The 13,790-nt window shown below is 38.4% G+C and overlaps 1 protein-coding gene across 2 annotated transcripts in view; it reads left to right on the top strand.

Moving 5' to 3' along the window:
- The window catches only part of ERGIC2 (ERGIC and golgi 2), a 796,925-nt gene that overhangs the window by 369,509 nt on the left and 413,626 nt on the right, over positions 1 to 13,790 (top strand). The window contains exon 9 of one of the 2 annotated variants that reach the window (XM_069628528.1): positions 7,039 to 7,134. The exons of the other annotated variant lie outside the window; for it this stretch is intronic. Coding sequence (XP_069484629.1) covers positions 7,039 to 7,134 — 96 coding nt within the window. The remainder of the gene's footprint in view (positions 1 to 7,038; positions 7,135 to 13,790) is intronic. 2 annotated transcript variants of the gene reach the window in all.

Here is a 13,790-nt window from a genome sequence, read left to right as displayed (position 1 = left end):
AATGTGGAAGGTCCTAGACCTAGTGGTCAGCACCGAACACATATATGTGGGGAATGGGAAAAGAAACACAAGTCTACCAACTGTCAAATGTGAAATGCATCCCTGAGGTCTAAAAAAAAAAAGTACTCCATATTCATTTAATCTACCTAGGGTATAGGTAAAGAGAGAAGGAAATTGTTGTAAACCGTAGCCAAAGGCTACCGAGAGTTAATAAAACATTTCAGCAACAGTTACCTGATTCATGCATTTCAAGGGAATAGTAGTTTGTTGCTAGAAATAGTCACAGTGTTGCACTTACAGACCCATGGATATGTGTTTGAAGGCTAACACAATTAAAAAATCCTAGATCAGAACCGAAAATACCGAACTTGGCCCAGAGCTCACTGAACCCCAGAGGGATGCTGGAAAAATGTCCTGGGGCAGGTTAGTACCCCCAGAGTGAATTCTAAGAGTTTTGGGTAAGTTCACTGTTCCATGGTAGTACGTTGCAGGGCTATCCATCTAGTGGGGCACCCCTGGCACTTAAGGGTGACTCAATACCATACACCTTCGAAAAGGTAAAAAGGGACGTCCTTGCAGGGGACTTCAGGACCAGTTCCTCTGGCCACCAAAAAGTCGATGAACCAAATAAAATAAAAAGGTGGGTGGACCAATTATGGGGCTTGAAAAGTGCCATTGAATCCCCAAAATAGGAATTCAGGCTTAACAGTATGCATCCTTTAGTTGAAACCAAGGCATAAATTAGTCATGAAAAATTGATTTATTCGAGACTGCTAAAGAAAAATATTTTGATTAGCAATCCAATGTATATGATTATCAAATTTATATAGACTTACTTTCAATCCGGGCCAATGCAAGAGATGTGCCTCCTGTACGGCAGCAGAGGCTCCAGGGGCTTCATAGACTTTCTTCACCACTGGTGCTATAATGAGAGGATGCCTTTTGTTGGACATATGATCGGACACCACTACCCTTGCAAATTCAACAGGGCTTCCACTAGGGCCTCACAAATAGTTAACACACTGTTTTCGGGAGATAATTTATATGGGAACCTCCTCATCAATGATGATTCACTGATTTACCATCGTTTGTGACAAGAGTTCACTTCGCTTTTCCTTCACAATATATGTAATAGCAAGCATGAGTCTGTCAAACAATGACTACAAGAAGGTGACCTTATCATAGAATACCTTTTGATGTGTGTCTAACTCTTGAAGTTGCATTACCCAACCCCAGGATTTTATTTAGCTTCACATTACTTTGCATTCTTGTAGTTTTTCATTCCAGAATGAATGGAAAAATAAAGCTATGAGCATAGTAGTTCTTAACCTGTTTCTATATGGATTTATATATGGTTTAGTTTGGGTGATGATTTGCTGTAAGTTTCAACTCATCTCTCCAAAACAGTGTATTCTTTCAAACCAAACAACTATTTCTACCAACTAAAGCAGACAAGATATTTTGTTAAGTGCCTCATGTTGGAGACGTTCCTCGAATCCCGACTTCACAAGTAACTAAAGTGTGTGATCCTTTGCAAATTTCATTTCACTGGGTTCTCTGATAAAATGAGATATCCCACAAGCTATTCAGTTGACATGTGTACACTACACAAAGAACTACCTCGAGGTACTGCTTCATAGGTTATAATGCCACTTGTGAGTCTGCACATCACACGTTATTTGTCTCTTGGCTTATTTATAGAAACATTTTGTAATGCAATTTACTATCATCCCATTTAGTATCGACAACTACATAGGATGTCATTGTGGTATCACTTCCAGTGACGTCAATACATCTACAAATTAGGATAGGCTTCATACATTTTTATTTTTTCACAAAGCCACGCAAATTATAAACCTGGCAACTTTCAATGGAAAACAAAGGTCACGTTTTGCATGAGTCAGATGTCAGCATGCACTGCTTCCATCAAGTTCCTAATATATAGCATGCACATTAATGAAAAGAAGACTATCCTTTTTCTTGCATGCTTGGTCTGAGCGATGGAACCTTGTAATATCGGGGTTAACCCTAATCTTGGCTTTTGGCACGGTCATTGAATTAAGATAATGCCCAAATAGTAACATACAAGAACCACAGCAGCACAAACCAGGACACCGCAGCATTGCACAAGCAATGTATACTTTCACATGCACACAGACCTCAGCTTTGCATGTGCACAACCTGCCTTTCACATGTAGCCTACATTTTCACACACACTATCGCCTTTCAAATGCATTCACACCAACGATTCACATGTGCACACGCTGCTTTTCACATACATGCACAGCACATGCTTTCATATGCGTGCACACAATAGAAAAGATGAAGGGAGATGGACAAGAGAAAGTTAGTCTGGTGGATGAATGAGAAAAGTTTAAAAAAGGGGCAGAAAAGCAATAAAGGGTGCAACAGTGTGCAAAAAGGGGGAAAATGCTGGGGAACAGAGGAAGAAGGAATGATAGATAAGAGAAGGGTTACATTTAGTACTATCTGGACAGCAGCTCCCTCCAAATATTTACAGCAGAGGACTTGAGGCCAGCTCCCACACAGCAGTCACTCTTATATGTAGTTTCCATCTGCCAAAGTGCTCATTAAACGTATGCATAGGGGTCAGCCTGCAACATGGATCTCTGCTTTCCTTTTTGTAGGCCGCATGCTATTCTGAAGCTTGGTGCACAGAATAAATAAACCTGTTCATCTTCTCTGAAACCTCGTTGCAATTAGTCTGACATGATTTATAAAATGAAAAGCATTTGATCTTTATTGTACAGTGAATTGCAATGTTTACGCCTTGGAAAAAGACAGAAAATACTTAAGTTAATATTGCACCCTTAATCATAAATGACACATCTGCCTTTTTGACCCTATATACTTTTGAGGAGAGCACTGATAACACAAATATATATTGTGATCTTCTTTAAAATGGAATCCAATAGTAACAGGATGCGCCAATCTCGACATGTTTGAGGGTTTAGTAATGCAAGACTTGAAATGACTAGTTAGAACTGTGCCACTAGCTAAGACTGAGAAGTGATATAAAAATTGAGAGGCTCCCACATAAATAATTGAGTCCTCGAAAGAAAGGGGGTAATGTGGAGATTAGGGATATACATGCTTAAAGTATTGAGGAAAACAATGCTCATTAATCACATGCTGTTATAAAATGATAAATCCTACTAGGTTGATAAATGCAAAACTTGAATAGTTATTATCTTATTGGGAACCAATCAGTTTGGTTAATTGGGAAGAAAAAATATCTCACTACTTCCCATCCGATGGTAACCACCCTTTACCTTCCCCCAAAGGTTCATAAAACTAACAAGCCTTCCCCATTCCCCCGGACGACTGTTAGTGGCATCAAATAGTTATCTCCGTAAAATGACTTCCAAATGTGATATTAGATTAATTTGTGTTCTCATTTGTAAGCACATTTTTATTCTTTATATGGGAAATTACAGATGTGTTGTTTAAAATAGCTGATCTAACCTACTATGGGCCAACAATTTTATACATTTTATACTTCTGACCTTTGGTGCTTCATGGAACACATGTATTGAACTATTTTTGGCCATATTTTGAGAACAAAACCTGTGAATTTTAAAGGTCATTCACAAATGGTATTGCACAAGTTAATGTATTGCCGTAAACACAATGTATTTTTATTTAATCAGCAATATTATCTGGCACATCTATGGGCACCACACATGCTAACTTGTTTGTGACGATGGGAAAATATGCTACTGCATGATGATCAGTATTTTCTCACAGCATAGATCAAGTAATGATATACCTAGATGCATATTTTCATTTTATGAGAATGTAGTGAAACAGATTTAAGTAAGTTTGTAAATATCATACAAGTTAATCATACAAATGTGAATTTTATACAGTCCATAGCTATGAAGAATATTTCTTTAAGCTCTTTATTTCAAAGTAGTTGGGAACAGATTAAAAGGCAGTTTACATTTCAAGGAGACCAGTCCAAAAGAGATTTTGTGTGTAGTTAATTGAGATACTAAAATTTGAAATCGAATATTTTTTCTGGGTGAATTAATCATGGTGAAAAACTGTTTGGACAAAATAGTTTTCATGAACCAAATGTATAAATGTAGCTGAATAAGCCTAAATATGTAGTGGAAAAGGCATATGAAAGGATAGCTAGATACAGTAGGGAAGCTCTATTAGCCAAACGGGTTGGAGCTAAAGGGCAAGATAAAAGACCTATTGGATTCATGACATATTTTCAAATGAGCGGAAAAGCAATCAGAACATCTTAAACACTGTAAGATCATTAAAGTAGATACATATCTATGTAAAGAAATCAGTGAAAATGCCTCAATGACTTCCAAGAAATCAAAATCTTTAAAGTCATTATTGCTTACAATCATTTTTTAATCAAACAAATTCAAGAAATGGTATGCGATTATCAACAGGAAAGGCAGGGTTTAACAAATGCCAGAGATGTGAAACTTGAAAATATGGTATCAATATGAACCACATCTGAATCCCAAGACCGGTAACGTCATGAAGATTAAATAGAACTTAACTTGTACAACTGAGTTGGTGATTTATATAGTAATGTGGGGGTAACAATATGGTATATAGGAAGTAAGATTATAAGTTAGGAGTACTTCAGCATTTGTGCCCAATGAGAAAGTTTGCATCCACTAGCAAGGCATTTGTGGAGGACACATTTGGGGGATATTGCAAGATACGAATATTTTGCAATAGGTCAGGTTCCAATATTGCCCATCTACACACTATATTTCCAAATTATTACATAATATTGATGATTAATTATTGGTACACCAATTAAAAAATGTCAATCAAGTATTAATATCGTGCCACTTATGTCTTCCTAATTTTAGAAGCTATGTCTTGCAACTGTTATTTTTGTGATGACATTAATCTTGAGGAAGTTATTTGAAGAACTGGACTGCTGAATTTTGAGAATTTGTTGTACAGAATCTGTGGTTTGCACATTTTGGAGTACATTGCTTCTTGATTTGGATAACATGTAGCTGGCTTATAAAGCAAATGTTGGAAATTAATTTGAACTGTATAATTTGAGATTTCTAACATATTAGAATATTACAAATATCAGGTTATTTCTGTATACTATCTGTTGTACCTGCATTTTTAGGCATTATAGTGATAATTTGAATTGGGCACACTTGTAATATATGCATTTTGTAAATGAAGATTGTAATTGGTGCTTTAAATGATGAAATGTATTCCAGGATTGATGTTGATTATGAAAAGCTTTGGAAAGGCTAGTTCATTTGTTATGTGTGTAGATTATGGACTCTTTTGTGTATATATCGGCATCTGTAGTAAATCTGGATATACCATAGCAGCTTCATAATTTGTCAAGATTCTGTGATGATTTGCACATTTCCACGTAGGAGTTGATGTTTACAATTTTTATATAACTTATATAATTGTAAATATTAATTGTAGGGTACACATGTATAGGTAGGAGTAAGGAAAAAGGAGTTGGTTTTAATATATAAATATTTAGAAACCCATTTCAGTTGATGATGATGGAGGAGATGGCTTTGAATGATTGTGTTTAAAGCATGTCAGCAAACTCCATACGTTATGCATGTTTGACGTTTGGCATTACAAAATGGCACTCTGCTTTGTTTCACATGTAGCACTATGTGGTGGAAAGTAAGGAAGGACTAGGGTTTTGTCAGAATAAGTTTCATTTTTAATATAGCGAGTTGTGAAGAAGCTTCATAAAGGCAACGTGTTTTAATGCATCTAAATTAAAGGAATTTGAAAGAAAATGGAGGCACTGGAAGTCTTGCGTCAATGGAAGTGCAGGTTCTTTTAACAGTGGAATTATTCTGAGTGTTAATTTGTTGATATATATTTTCAAATATTATCAACTTGAGGGACGAGACTCCAATCACTTTGCAGTTGCATAAAGTGGAATATGCTATATTGGATTTTGCTTAAGTTTTTAGGCAGTCTGTGGTGCCTGAAGTCGTTAGTTCTGTACTGTTATGATTTTTTTCTAGTTGCTAGTTGGGCATTACACTAAATATGATTAGAAATAAATCTATTTGCATTTGTCGTGCTCCATTGCTCTACAGCTGCCGAGCCATTGGCACCCCTATAGCCCATGATGACCTAGAGATATTACACTCTGCTTGAATGTTGGTGATTTATAGCAGGATAACATGGTGTGCACTATTCCAAAATGGGAATAATAATGTGATTGGATTGTGATTCTATATGTTACTTTTTGACAGCAGCGTAGGGACAAACCCGGAGAGATGGGGGGGCAGAGATGCTGCACTCAGAACCAAAAATATATATTTTATCCTGTCCAGCTTTCTATGTCAACTAATGTATCCTTTACTACCTGGTATACTCTTTATGGTAGTGTGGAAAAGGGGTTGCAACCAGCTGCATGGTCTGTTCTTTGCCCCCAGGCAGTGGATTAGTACACTTCATCCAAAGTCACTCATGGTGATGTGACACTTTTTTGCAGACCCCCTGAACGGGATTGCGGCGGATGAGCTTCACTCAAGGGTTGGTTTACTGCTACATTGCAACTTTCAGAAGTCCATTTGCTTTGCATTTACACATTTTCCTCTAAAATAGTTTCAGTGAAGGATTTAAACACTTTAAAAGGTGTCTGGCAGACGTTCTTGTTAACTCTTGTGATGTCATATGTAGATATTCTACAAAGTAACACGTTTTTCTGACGTTACAGTTGAGGCATACAATTTACTCTACCTACTGACATGTCGGATTAGATATCCATACATTGCAAGAAATCTTGGATTTTCATATAGTTTATAGGAGGAAAATACTTTCAAAATTGCACATTTTAAAAGGTTTATCCAAAACAGGATAAGCCATTGAGTGACTGCACAAATTGGTTTAGCGATAAGTTTAAATGTTAATCTAAAGCACCCATGAATGAAAAGGTCTAGACTTATTTATATGCACAGTGCATATTTCCAACAAAGGTTACTTACTGGTTGTATTTTGAACAGATGTGCTATGTTCTTCTTCAAATAGGGAAGACTCTTTGTTGCAGCCTCCGGATGCATGCCGAATACATGGTCATCTGTACGTCAATAAAGTAGCAGGAAACTTTCACATTACTGTGGGCAAGTATGTTCTCAATATACACATTACATTTTTTTATTGAATGCCAAGTCCCTTCACCTTTACCTTTTCCCTACAGTTTTCTTGTTTCTTCCTGTGTAAATTTAGTTTTCACTGATAAAAGCAACTGTCTGATGATGCTAGGCAAATCCTCTGTGGTAAACATTTGAATGCTATTTCATGACTTTTTTGGTAAAAAAATACTTTATTTGAAGGGGTCCCTTTTTGTATAATGTTAGATTTGGACAAGACGTCCTGTCCCCTGCTTCCTTCCCCCTTTTGATGTTCTTTGATATAAACTTAACATACATTTGATATAAAAAGGATATCCATGTTTATCGATTTTAAATCGAATGTATATTGGCTATGAAGTGTTTTCTAATTTTTATCAGTTTTTTATATAAAGTGAATATATATTTTATATAAAATCTACATGTAGATGAGTGCGGCTCTCATCGATGTTGCTTGATCGAGCACCGAGACAGGGACTGTGAATCTAGGGTTTCGCAGAGTGATGCAGTGATGATGTCACAGAGGTGATCTGCCCCTGGGTGATAGGAAGCAGATAGAAATTTGATATCAAATTGTTAAAGCCCCAAAGTTTTTGGTAGCAATTTTATTGAACCCCAATAATTTGTATATATTTTATATATACCAAGAATCCCAAGATTGTTTGCTATAAATTTTGATCTAAGGCTAGGATGGCATGGGGGGGAGGGGGCTTACAATCCAGATATATAGCCTTTGTGGTAGGCCTGGGAAACACACTCACTTTTTCGGCTTTCCAGGGCCTATCGATGATTAGAGCTACAGTTACGATGAGGGGAAAAGACCCCCTCGCAGCCGCGGGGGTTCCAAAGATAGTTATACCGTGTATTGTCTAATGGGGGTTGATGAGCTGGAAGATGCGCAAGACTTGATGGTGGAATGCAAGGCCGGTGAGTTTGGTGAGAACATGTCTACACTCTTTCGGCAGCAAGCCGCCATTCACTGTTACACTTATGGGACGATCTGTTGGATACTGCGTTCAAAACAATAAGGAGCATGTGACCATAACAGTTGCTAATGACATGGTTCTGGAGCAGCCGATGGGCGTGGTACCGGTGTGTTAAGGATTTCAATCAGGCAATACACCCGGGTCTCAGCCTAGTATGCAGTGCACAAATGAAATACTTACTTTATTGTGTGTATAGGTTCAATATTCTGAGTGATATACCACTCATATCACACCCCTTCTCAAAATATCCCCAGGTCACAAAGGACCAGGAATCGGGCTGGTTGGTAAAGATAATAGTTATTTAAAATTCAAACCAAACATGTTTTAATATATGGGGCAGCAGTCACCAATGTGGTGACAATACAAATAAGAAAGTAAGTAAGGCAGTTGAATTCACTTATAGCAACACAGAAGATAAAACACAGAGACAAGAACAGTTTTGGCTTGTTGAAAATATAGTACTGAAGTTAATATTTCCCCCTGCAAATTTCTCTACTCACAAATAAGAAATTCTACACAGATGTAAGTAAGCAGCAGATATTTAGGAATATAGAACAGTGTACAAGATTTTAATACAATCTTCCCTCCCCAAAGAAGAGAGGAAAACGTTTTGGAAATTTTACACTTTTAAAACAACATTTGAAAATGGGTGAGCAAAACAATGAAAAGTGTGCAAAAATTCTTAAGTTGATATAAATCTCTATGGGAGCAACATGAAAAGAGCCTAACAAACATAAGCTATACTATGAGCAACAGTACACCCTTTGGATCAAAATGGAAGTTTGGAAATACTTTGAATTGGAAATCGCATGTGTAAAACTTTTGCAAAAATGCAAATTCCCGCCTACTTTTCCCTATGCAAATTTTAAGAAAAACGGGTCAAAGACGGTTTTGGGGTAGGGATGTTGCTAAGGGTCCTAGGTTTCAGTCAGAGCTGAAATTAAGTCTCTAGCTATACAATTGAGGAAGTTATGCAAGTTTGAATGAGAGGCATTTTGAGAAAAAATAGAACAGAGAAAAGCAGAAATTTGGTTTTACAATGACAGGTTGACTTTACTTAAACTAGATTAATGGCTAAGAAAAAGAAGAATGCCACTCGTGAATCTCCAGTTACTTGGCCACCGTAACCCTTCATGTGGTGGATATCCCGATTTCTTTATGGGAATTACTTTATTTAATCCAAATCACTAATAGCTTATGGTCTAATAAATGAAAAGAAAGATAATTAGCGCTAACACTAAGAATTACGGACAGAGTTGCAAGAATGGTTCTGACAATATTATAGGTTCTTAAATTAAAAATGGGATGGTTGAGAGAGGGGGATAGGACAAGGTAAGCAAATATACTATGGTTTACTATGATTCCTATTGATAGTTACAGTCCACTGTAATTTAAGATTGGACCGTCAAGGGTTCTGGTCATCCGGATCGGGTCTACGGACAGCAGGGCACTTCTGGTGGGATAGGTCAGCTGGGCGGTTGTGGTCGATGGACTGGCACCTCAAACTGGACTGGATTGGATTTGGCCCTTCTGGTTGCTGGACACTGCAGATCAGTGGGATGGCGAGTTTCAGCAGGCAGGCATTAGTTGGTAGCAAGCCGGACTGGATCAGAATTATTTCCCTTAAGTTTTGGGATGGTTTCAGGATTTGGGCCTAGCTGAAAAAGAGTTCAGCAAATGCGCAGGCCTTGGCTTGGTAAAAAAATCTGGAATCCGTAGCAAGATGAAGAATTCAGGAACAGAGCGCCACGCGGAAATCAGGATGGAGTCAGGAATCGGTGTGTCCTGTGTGTTGTGAGGTTCCCTTATTTATCCTGCCAAATGACATCACTCAGTTTATGGTAGGGGCAGACTTACAACCCATAAGGTTATGAATGGTCAAAGGCACAGTTCCCTCCTTGCTCTTTGCTGGTAGGATGACAGAAAGGGTTGTCATATTTTATGATGTGACTTGGGAACTTCCCCTAATTATTGGGACCAAAATTTAACTTTCCCTCACATACACATTTACATACTTATGCCCTCTAATAAAATCGGACACATACATTACATATTTTGTGGGTTACATTTACATCCGACGCCCAAGTCGGCGGGACCTGGCTTTGTCTTTCCATAGAATTTTAGCAATTTTAATCATAAAGGTTTGGCCTAACATTTCCTAATTCGGTACATATATGTGCAATCGCCCCTAGAAGCATGTGTACACAATATTAGCTTTGCAGAATTAATAGTCTCTGCGCAATTAGTCTTTTTGTATAACTTTTGTTCCTTACGCAGTACCAAGTCTTCAAATGGCTAGCATAAGTTCAAATTTACATGTATGTACTTTTCATGCGTGTACTTATTCTTGCCGCCAAGTTAGTCCTGTGGCAAAATAAGCAAATTAACTCCAAAAATCACAGGTCCGTTTTTTTTCTTGCTTCCCAAGTGTGAGCAAATGGACAGTCCTTTGAGAAGCCTCCTCCTGGAGTTTGGAGCATCCTGCCCCTCCCCTGGAAGGATAAGTGTTCAAGCCTGCCATTGTCTTCTCCTGGGGCAAAAGATGAATGTCTAATGAGGTCTTTTGTTATGAGTATCCGAGGCCTCCCAGGAGCAATTGGTCCTTTCCTGCCAGCAGTGAAGTGTCAACCTTTCCCAGGCTAAGGCTGTCAGGGCAGAATTTTTTTTTTTTTTAATTGTTAATTAACTCAAGACTGGGCTTAACTCTAAGTTTCACCGATTTTTCATTTAAACATATAACATGAAGACATTTTATAGGTGGATTTTGACATTAGCAATCCTTTGACATTTCTTAAAGAGTTAAACCTTTAGACAAAAACAAGCTTTCAAAACAGGCGATTTTACACTCATTCCTGAAAAACCACATTAAACTGAGTCCTTTGAATCAGATTTTCCTCTGCAGCACATACAGTTTATTCACCATTAGGTCTTCCCCTGAGTGCTGCGATTGTTAGAAGTCTGGATACATGTTTCCTGCCTATGTTTAGAGTTTCTCTCTGCACAGCTGGTTTTGTTACTTGTTCCCCTTTTAGCTGCGTTTTTCCTGTGGAACAAGAAAACAAGGGTTCTTGGGGCTGCTTTTTCAAAGATACATTTTATATAACTGTCATTCAATGAGGCCCGGTTCCTCTGAGCCAAACTGGATCATCCTGGGCATTGCAATACCCTTTTACTCTCAATGATCCAATGGAAATGAATGGATCTAGCGCCAAAACAGCACTTTTTAGGTTGCAAAGCTAACATTTTAAAGGCAATTTCGGTTTTTAGCACAATTCTGCTGCTTTGTTCCATGTTGAATGTGGCAGAGCCCACTGGTATGCTCCTGCAGTGACAATTCTGTTCCCCCCCCCCTGATTGTGTGTGGAGGGTGTGCAGCCTTTTCAGGTGGTGACCCCAACGCAGTTTCAAGATTTTGACGTGCACAGGAGTCAGCGCATCCATTTTGGCCTGTTTCTTTCACCATTTGTAAAGTGATGCAGTGAGGCACATTGGAATGGGTCAAAATATCCCACAGGTGTGACCATCCACAGCCGATGTGGATATGAATCTATGGTTCTGCAGGCAGCCATGACGCCAGGGAGTGACTTTGCCCCACTGGAGCAGCTGGAAAAACAGGGGTCCAAGCGCACTGGCCATTGGAGGGCCTGTTATCCGGTGGGTATATTTTAAAGACAGTGTTTGTATTTTGTAGGGCGTAAGAACTAACTATAGTTAAAAGCATGCGTCTGTTTTGTTTACAGCCTCTTGCCGATAAAGTGGATGGCATTGAGGAGAGCAAAGTTGTAGCAAAAACTATCAATATTTATTGTATTTGCTGCTCAAACCAAATTGAAAACCCAGTGGTTTGCGATAATAGGCTATGTAAGGCTTGTGTTTTGCTAATGGAGACTGGCACTGTTGACAATGAGTCCCATGGGCTGTGACCTGGATTGATATTCTGTCCATACAAGGTTTTACGGCCATAGTGGTGAAAACATGTTTAAAACACTTTCACAGATGGTGCTCAGGACATAACATTGATGACCCCCGACAGGATGCTCATGAGTGTTCGGAAATATCTTCTATGGATAAAAGTGTTAGTGTAGGGACGGAACAATGCATATCTATAACATTATGGGCTATACAATATGCACGTAACCCCCTTTTGAAAATGAAGTAGTTGAGATGACGGTGTCCGATGTGTGTTAGAAGCATAATTGAGAGAACTGTTTGGAAGTGGGGGGATAAAGTATATCGGATAGTATGGTAGTGCAACGTGCATGCAGCCCAGTAAACTGGCCTACGAGGATTGAGACTGTAGATGTTTTCATATGTATTTGCGCCCTTTTGCATCTAATAAAAAATGAGCACTTGTTGGAAAGCAATCAATTTAATGTGAAACCCGCTGTTGGATTTGCACAACGATTATTGCTGGATTTACTCAGGGACATTTGAGTACTATGCGTCCAAGGCAGCTGTTATCTGAAAGCACCAACGGAGATATACAGAAGGGAATGAAACAATCTTTTATGTATCGCAAACATATACGTCAACACCAGCCACCCGCTAATGGACAACTCTCATTGCGATTGAAGGCGGTCAACCTGCAACAGAGTTTTCGATGCATTTAAGGACACTGGCTGTTTGACAGGGAACTTTATGCATTTTTGTCAACTGTTTCTCGATGATGTATATTTGCTTATCAACACAGGGAAAGACAGTGTATTTATGAAGTAATTGCTGATACATCGGAATTAGTAGCCGGTGGGATCATCGTGCAGCATCTGATAAACCAAACTCTTTGAAAATAAAAAAAAAAGCCAGCATCTGGAACAACACAGTTCTACTCTTGTCTTACAGCGGGTGATTAAAAACATAGAAACTGTTTCTCTAAGAAATTGTTGCCCCATCACAGCCCAGCGTTACACTTCAGTCTGAAATAACATTTTTTTTAAACCAACAAGCGATGGGTGGTGTTATACATAATAAAAAGGAACATGTAATAAAGAACCAGACAGTTTTATGATTTGGAACAAATATTTTATTTATAAAATGAAGATATATTTTACTTATCGTCTTTTGCAGAGTGACAGTGCTAATATCCCACTGTTTTTATTTCGCACTGTTACACGCATCTTTTTATATAAAGGATCAAAATGTATTGCAACAGTGTTAACATTTAACATTACACCGTTTAATTTCATGCTGACTGTTCCTAAAGATGTGCGATAGGCATGTGTTTTGGGGCCAGCAGATACAAACTCCACAATGTATTCTTTATGAGCTAGCTCAGAAGTTAGATCTCCTAGAATATTGCCTGTGGGCGGGGCTGACAAAAATATCTGTATCGTGATCCAGAACCCGCTCTTGTAATTGTTCCATCACACCAAACAGTTTTAAGTGTGCGTGTGCTGTTGTGAACAGAACTATAAATCTGTTTGTGTTGTCTGAAGTTGTTGGATGTTTCAATGGCATAGGGCCAGCACAGACAAGCCGTGTGGTCTATGAACACGCAGCTGCTTAGGTCAAAAGAATGATCAAATAGATATGCTTGAAGCATATCAGGGTCTGTGATGATGGATGTGTTAGGCAAATTAACTCTTTGTGCAAACTTACCGCACAAAGAATGAAGGCATAATTTTGTCAACAGCTTTTGAGCGGGGTTGTCCTCCATGTGTTCCATACC

This window comes from Ambystoma mexicanum, chromosome 12 (assembly GCF_040938575.1).
Source record: "Ambystoma mexicanum isolate Mex_15411 chromosome 12, UKY_AmexF1_1, whole genome shotgun sequence".
Classification (NCBI taxonomy): Eukaryota; Metazoa; Chordata; class Amphibia; order Caudata; family Ambystomatidae; genus Ambystoma; species Ambystoma mexicanum.
The sequence above is the reverse complement of the archived record's forward strand: the minus strand, read 5'-3'. Positions and strand labels throughout refer to the sequence as shown.